This window comes from Hemibagrus wyckioides, linkage group LG27, assembly GCF_019097595.1.
Source record: "Hemibagrus wyckioides isolate EC202008001 linkage group LG27, SWU_Hwy_1.0, whole genome shotgun sequence".
In the NCBI taxonomy this organism is placed as follows: Eukaryota; Metazoa; Chordata; class Actinopteri; order Siluriformes; family Bagridae; genus Hemibagrus; species Hemibagrus wyckioides.
This window is the reverse complement of record NC_080736.1, coordinates 10,616,484-10,624,649: the sequence shown is the minus strand read 5'-3', so window position 1 is coordinate 10,624,649 and position 8,166 is coordinate 10,616,484. Positions and strand designations below refer to the sequence as shown.

The following is an 8,166-nucleotide window of genomic DNA, read 5'->3' as shown; positions in this document are numbered from 1 at the left end:
AACAATATTTCATTTCTTCCCTGTCATCTAATTTGCATCTACAATACAGTCCAACACCTGTGATTGCGCTGACCACCTGAACTGTTAAGACCCAGCTGTGACCGGTAGCATGGGCATTGGAGTACTTTCTTCTCAGCATTCTCTTATCTGTAATAAAACAGCTCACCTGTTCTACACCACAGCTCAGCCATGTCCACCTCTCAGCTTTTCTAAAGACTTCCTTCATTTTTAGTAACTTTTTGTACAAATATTCAGTGTGTGAATAAGACCAAGGCATGTTGTGGAATTAATTGTCCTCTTATTGCAATTTATTTACAATTACAACTAAGATTAACACTAAGGTCTAAATTCTGTCAAGGAATCCATCAGATGTACAAAATTAAAATGCAATAAACAAATATTTGTTGCCATGCTGTAACAACTTTCATATTCATGCTTCATCTTCACAAACACAAGGGGATGTGGTTGGGAAATATAGCATAAAAACAGTCTTTAGTTCAGCTCCATTTGAGCTTATACACATCCAGAACATAGTTCATGTCTTCCTCTTCTGCACTGTTGGCCGGTCGAACACGTCTCTCACACCCCCTGCCTTCTGCTTGAAGAACTTGATGTTCTGGGCGCTCTCCTGAGCCCAAGCAGAGTCAAACGAGGTGGTGTCCTGATCCACCAGATGTGTGTATTTGGTGCGTCCTGAACGACCAAAGTTCTTGACCTGAAATAAGAGAACACAGTTCATTATACTGGAATTTAGTCTAATCAGCTCCAGCAGTCAGATTTGGGATTTTAGCTGGAAGCTAATACAAACTATGTCTGTGCGAAGTTTTTGAAGTGTCCTCATTTTCTTCAATTATAATTGCCACTGTTCTCACCATCACAGTACAGCTACCAGCTAAAGAGAGTGACTCAAGATAGTTGAAAGCTGAGATAGTCCTCACAGGAAAAACAAAAGGTCTGGGGGTGGAATTGAATCTGATCCTGCTTCTAAAAGCCTAACCACTATCCCACACACAACTCTTACTACACACTGAACAAGCCTGGAGTACACTTTTTACATCATCTGGACTTTTCACATGTGCAGCTTTTAGTCTGTTTACATCAGACCTTAATGCTCCATTCCCTCATGGAGCAGTTTGTTTAAGCAGGAGAGAACGAGCAGTCACATCTGGATTGAGTGTGAAGCTGTCTGAGTGAGTCAGTCTTTGTGAACACTATAGCAGCAAGATTATTGCATTGACAAAAAAAAATCTACTCTAAATCAACACAGCTGTAGATTTGGGGTTGATAGAATGTTTGTAGGTGCAGGCTGTTAACTGAAGCCCAGGACAGCTATAGCACTGGGGAAATGTGATGTGTTCTGGATATTTAGACCAACAAATAAAAAGAAAATACACACTGGATGTGGCATTAAATACTTTTAAATTATTTCAAGAAAAAAGTGTTTGGGTGATTATCTGACATTTAAATTCAGTTTGCACACACTGACCTACCCCTTTCCCTATGATATATCTGACCAATGAATGAAAGAGCTATGAGCGAATAGGATTTCAGCCCAACACTCCAATCAGCAAACTTTTGGTTTGTTTAATTACGTACAATGTAAATCCAAACCAAACAGTAAATGACTCCAAAGTATTATTTTCACAATGACTATTATTTCTTGTGCTGTCACACACATTTACTGAGCTCATCTAAAATGTCTGCCATGCAACACTGCTGCTCCTAAACTGAACACAAGTGTAGAGAGGGTATTTTAGAGAGCCCACTATAATCTAGGCATACAACTAGCCAACAGCACATACTTTCCAAATGACAGAGAGACAAAGTGTAAAAACTGAAGCTGAACCAACCTGCATAACTTTAGGAAGGATTGTTTTGTTGAAATGATCCTCAAGCGTTGGTGCACTGAAATCTCTTTTGAAGACGTCTTGTTCTTCATCCTTAACAAAGAAGCACAAAAAAAAAACGATTAGCAAGAAAGTCTGGCATGTAATTAATTACTCAACATCCTTGATCTTCACTCACCATGAAGAAGGCTCCTCTGTGGTAGTACTTCTGCAGGAACTTGTACTTGCCCTTGGTTGCTTTGTTGGTGACGACTTTTCCATTGACGCGGAGCTCAGCTCTACGCTCCTCTTCAGTGAGATTGCGGAATCTGTCGATGTCGGCTTTTTCCTTCTCGATCCTGGAGATCACACGTAGACAAGTCTTTGAGACTTGGAACCACACGTTAAAATACTTTACCTTGCTCAGTAAACAAAGAGAACTTACGCTTCTCGATCCTCTCTGTCCCTCTTGATCCTCTTTAGCTCCCTGACCTTCCAGGCCTCATACTCCTCTTCCTCATTTTCTCCGTCTGTGTCCAGGGCTTCCAGAGCAGCCAGTGTGCGTTTGTTCTCCTCAAACTCCTTCTTGGCTTCCTCCTCTACGATCTTCAGGGTGTAGCGACGCCTCTCCTCCGCGTGCTTCTTAGCTTCGATTTCAAGTTCTTTCTGTCTCTGCTCTTCAGCCTCGCGCTCAGCCACAGTCACCCTGTCCTTCCTGAAAGACAGACACCAACATGTGTCACACTGTATTTGAGTAGATTACTTCAACCTGGGGATTTAGAATCAATAAAAAAAATGATTAAATTACAAATTTAATAAAGTTAATATCTAGAATTCTATGTCAGGGCAAAACACCTAGAGTAAGATTTAAAACATTGCAATTAAGTAAAGAAAACGGTGGGCTAGGCCTTCCATGCCTTCAAAAGTACTATTATGCAGCTCAACTAAGGCCACTTGTTTGTTGGTGTAGTCCAATATACTCAGCAAGATGGATCGAAATAGAGAGAGGAATGATAGACGAGCTTCCACTACCTGCTCTGGTTTCTGATAACAAACTAAGAATTAGATTGAGTAAGGAAACAAAGCCATGGATCAACTTATTATTTAAAATCTGGCACCAAATAAAGAAAATGGGCGATTTGGAAGATGCAACGAAAATATTAAGATGGTGTGCCTACGACACTGACTTCACCCCGAATAGAATAGATGACCGTTTCAGAATATGGGCTAGGCTGGGTATTACAAACTATTATACAGTTTTTTAACAACAGTAAAATTCAAAGCTTTGAATTATTAAAAGGGAAAGTATGGGCTTAATTAATTAGAGTGACTTCTATAGATATCTTCAAGTAAGGCATTATGTTGAATGTAAAATTAAATCAGAAGTATTGAAGATAGCGGAGACAGGAATAACAAAGGTGATCTTATCAGCCATGCAATAAGAATTTCTAAGTTATATAATGGATTTCTGCAAACGGTACAGGAGAACACATTATATGTCAGAGACAAATGGAAAATGGAAGGAAATCTGAATATTTCAGAGGATAATTGGGGGAAAATTTGTAAATCACAATGGGAATCTACAAGTTCAGCAACATGGAGAGAATTCGGTTGGAAGAATGTCATTTGGTTCTTTATTACTCCTATACAGAATATACACAGAGGAAATAATACTGACTGCTGGAGATTGTGTGGGGAAAAGCAAGCTAACCATTATCATATATTTTTGGGCTTGTCGAAAACTAGTCCCTTATTGGCAAGAAATTAAAAGGAATCTGGAAGCTGTTTTTGAAAGAGAGATCAGTTTTACTTGCGAATCTTTATATTTTGGTAACATCATTCTAGAAGGGGGAAACAATAAGGACAGAAAACTGATGTCGATTCTTCTTGCATCTAGTAAAAAAGCAATTACTATAAAGTGGTTAAAACCAGAGTCACCCACAATTGAGGAATGGATTGATACAGTGCATAATATATATGCAATGGAAAAATTATCGTTCTTATTGAGAACTCAAATGGAAGATTTTTTTTCAGATTTGGAGTAAATGGATGGACTACATTAAACCAATACGCCCAGATTTTTCCTGAATTGTAACAACTGCATTGTATGCAATTACCATATGTTGTAAGAGCTCCCCTTGTTCTGTTGTATATAGTTGTTAAGTGGAAGAAAATACAACACACATGTAACATTTTGGATATTTTCTTTCTCTAGGGTTGGGGACATACAATATTCTGTATTGGTATTTAGAAATTTTTTAGTTTTGTTTTTTCTCCTTTCAACGTTTGTATTTTTGATTCTGAGACGTTGTGTATGTCCTAGCCTATGAATGTATTTTCTTTCTAAAAATAAAAAAGAAAATGCAAAAAAATAAATTACAAATTGAATGAATCAGGCATTCAAAACCCTTATAACCCTTATATCACCACCAATTATTATTATTAGTAAATATTTTTTACAATCTTTTTTGTCTTTTCTTTTTTACAGCACAAGTTTTTTCCAGCTGATATGATTGCACACTGAAATTTGTGATCCAAGTTGTGTGTGCATGTGCATCTGTATGGGGGTGACAGTATGCCACGTCTGCCAAAACACATCAAGACCACCAGCAATGTTACATTTACTGTCCTGCTGTAAAGCAGAGTCCATAAGTCTGGCAAGTATTATCATCTTACTGTGTAACTTTGTGCCTGTACTGACAAAATGCTGGACGATCACATCCACCGACAAACACTCACTTGCGGATGAAGACTGGTTTTAGGCGTGGTTCTGCTTCATCCTCGCTGTCTGTGTACTCCTCATACTCCGATTCCGACTCCGAGTCTTCTCCAGACTTCCCTTCCTCCTCCACCTCCATCACCTCCATCTCCTCGTTCTTTCTCTCCTGGGCCCGCTGCCTCATCATCGCTCGCCGCCTCTCGATTTCCTGTAAAATGTCATGGTAGCATTGTGAGAAGTAACATCAAACAATTCTCGAGATCATCCTGCTTCAAACTCAGAAGCCAATAAGGACATTCATTTTTGGTAATAGCCTGATAAATAGACAAAACATGAAATGCTGCTTGTCTCTGTTTCCCCAACAGTTAATACTCAAATTGAACAGGATTATTTTTAAACTGCTCACCTCATCATCCACTTCTTCCTCATCTTCGCTGCTCTCCTCATGCTCCTGGTGCCATGTTCCTTCATCTGAATCCTCACTGCACTCAGCAATCAGCTCTGGTTCAGCGATCTGTCTGTGACGTGCGAGTCTGAGGAAAGAAACCCTGCGTGTTAAAAAACTGCATTTGAGCATACAGAACACAAAAATGGATTAACAAAGATACCTTTCTTCCACATCTTCTGACACGCGGTTCATGAGACGGCGAAGGCGAGGGTCCGATACGTCCTCCTCTTCCATTTCCAGCTCCTGTTCAGCCTCCTTGCCTTTCTTAACAAACTGGAAATCTTCATCTTCTTCATCAGAGGACTCCATCGGCGCATAATCTGGGCGTTTTCCTGACACATAGCGCTTCACCTTCACCTTTTCCATAGAAAGCTCACCTATAAAAGTAGTGGAGAAGTTACACAGAATCTCTGTAACTAAAGAACAACATGCAAAACTCCAGGAATAATAAAAAAACAAAACAAAAAAAAAAAACATGAACGTACACGGAAAAACTTTTAATAACGAATAACATTACAAGAACACACGTGAAGATGGATATTAAATTAACTTGAGTAAATTTGCTCAGTATCCCCTACATAGGTCCACTACATGGTGTTCACTACACCTGTGTAAAAATATGTCAGTCTTTAGTAGTGATGGGAAGTTTGGTTTATTTTAGTTTTTCGGATCTTTGAATCTCGTTCAGCAAAACGAACTAATATTTTTTCGATTCCTTTCGTTCCAATAAGCAGAATATAAATTACAGTGTTAAGTGTTAATAGCCAATTACCTCAACATCTACTCATGCAAATGGTGATCACATTTAGAAGAAGACAAAACTATAAATTAGCCCAGGCCAAATTGTTGGAAACAGAAATGATTAATTCTCAGCTTAGCACGGTCTTTAAGCTATTACATTCTCATAGGCTGAAACCATGCAGTTTGTACTAGAAAGAGATATAAAGCTCAGCTCCCAAATCTTCAGCTTCAAGTCGTTTGTTTACCACAAGACAGCCCCATAAACCTAAGCTATGGTATAGTTTATTTTGTCACGTGACGTGATGGCAGTATTGGATACAGAAATGACTTGGTAGTTATGAACTTATTTTTAACTCTTACAGTTACATGCTGGGTTTCTGGCCTCAAATTTTTTATTTCTTACAATTTATAAAATTGTGAATTTCTCTTATGGTGGCTCTTTGCATAATAGTGAATGTGGTAATAAAAAGTTGGTTAATGCTTTAAACTTTAGAAGATACGTGTTTACAGTGGACTCTAATCTAGCGCTTAGATGAATTTTTTACATCCATACCGTTATGTGCTTTGTTATGCCGCTGGGTCCTTTATGACAAATCTTTTTAGGCAAATATTAGACCAATATGTCCAGTCGGCACAGGAAAAACTGGGGTCAAAATTAACAAGCAATAGGTTTGTTGTGTTTGTAGGCTCAGTTTATTTTATCAAGTAATATTTGTTTACTATAGCTATTAGACAAAAACGATTTCTTTATATAATAGGTATTTTTTTCCATACAAATTTAAGCAGTAAATGATCAAACTTTTTGAATATTGTTCTACTGAGATCTAACCAGATGGTCAGTCGCAGTACAAATCGTGTTTCCGTACGAATCGAGTAGTGACTTGAACGAATAATTTTTCCCCCTTTTATTTATTTATTATAATATTTTCAATGTATGGTATTATATATAAAATACATAATTTCTGTTTCCGGTACAGACTGCATAGACGAAGCCTATGAGGCAGTCACGTGACGAATGAACTAGGCTAGCTACCTTGTGTAACAGATAAAGTTTGAGAATCATCGATATTTTGTTGTGTGGTGCCAGATCCATAGTGTTATATGTAAATGATTTCCATATTAAGTCGTCAGGAATTAACAAAATGAAGGCTAAGAATTATCAAGAAAGGTAAACCGATTAGAGTTAGCTTAGCTTAGCTAGATAGCCGAATAGCGTTAGCTTAGCTTTCTGATTTAGCACTCACCTTTGTCATTTCTTACAGGTACAGCTCCTGCCGTAGACTGAATCGGTGGCTGCTTCGCATTCAAGAGGTTTTGTCCAGACATGTTGGACAGTTTATTTGCCTCTTTAACCGGTTTAAAAATTCACTGTTAATTCTCGTTAGACGTTTGTGTACTATCCTGAGAAATAGACAGGAAGTGTGTGTGAACGCTGTTTATCGCCCCTTCCGATACACCAACAGATCCCGCCTCCTGAGCTGGGATTGGCTAATATTTCCAGCTCTCCCGCAACTGTCTGCTGTTAGTTTATGGCCATTAACAGCTCGACAATTAGAATCGTAAACGGATATCTGTTCTTGTTATTGCGCCTCTAGAAAACGTATCACGTTCTACGATATATTCTGAGTAGTAAAACTTTGAATTATGATTTTTGTGCAGGAAAACTCAACTGAATAAACATTTAGATCAGTTTCTGTAGAAATCGAATATTTTTTTTTTTTTTTACAGTGCACTGAGAATAAATGATCTATTCATTAAACTTCAGTAACCGCTTCAAGGCTGAGGGTTGTGGTGGATCCGGAGGAAGTTGAGATCTTTAACTGGCATGTCAGTCCATCCCAGTCCAGCATGCACCATGCATACACACATTTGTCCACTACTTCACATGTAAGGGAAATTTAGAGTATCCCACCCCCTTTCTGCCATTTTTAAGAGAATATTCTCATGGGGAGAATATGAGAAACTCCACAGGCTCTATATCAGTAACCAAACCTCAAGCTGTGAGAAGACAACACTACCCACTGCACCACCATGCCATCTTGCATTAATGCCACTTCAGTAAACCTGCACATATAATTTAGCAGTCATCACTCAGTACAGAGTAAATAAGCCATATACACTATATTGCCAAAAGTTTTGGACACCCCTCTAAATCATTGAATTCAGGTGTTGTTTTTCAGGGGTTGCACTTGGCCACTTAGTTCCAGCAAAAGGAACTCTTAATGCTTTGATGAAATATGAATTAGAGCAGAGACTGTGAGCCAGGCCTTCTCGTCCAACATCAGTGTCTGACCTCATGAATGCGCTTCTAGAAGAATGGTTAAAAAAAAAAAAAAAAAAAAAGGCAAAACAAATACACTCCTAAACCTTGTGGAAAGCCTTCCATGAAGCGGTTATAGCTGCAAAGGGTGGGCCAACTCCATATTAAATTC

At 38.5% G+C, this 8,166-nt stretch overlaps 1 protein-coding gene across 1 annotated transcript; it reads right to left on the bottom strand.

The window, feature by feature from the left end:
• Positions 1 to 277: 277 nt before the first annotated feature.
• On the bottom strand, positions 278 to 7,180 carry mfap1 (microfibril associated protein 1). The gene is made up of 8 exons (XM_058382332.1): positions 6,979 to 7,180; positions 5,154 to 5,370; positions 4,952 to 5,078; positions 4,566 to 4,753; positions 2,272 to 2,541; positions 2,026 to 2,185; positions 1,851 to 1,940; positions 278 to 715 (listed from the first exon to the last, which is right to left on the bottom strand). Exons 1-8 carry the CDS (start codon positions 7,058 to 7,060, stop codon positions 536 to 538), a joined length of 1,314 nt encoding a protein of 437 aa, XP_058238315.1. The 5' UTR covers positions 7,061 to 7,180; the 3' UTR covers positions 278 to 535.
• Between the last annotated feature and the right edge of the window lie 986 nt (positions 7,181 to 8,166).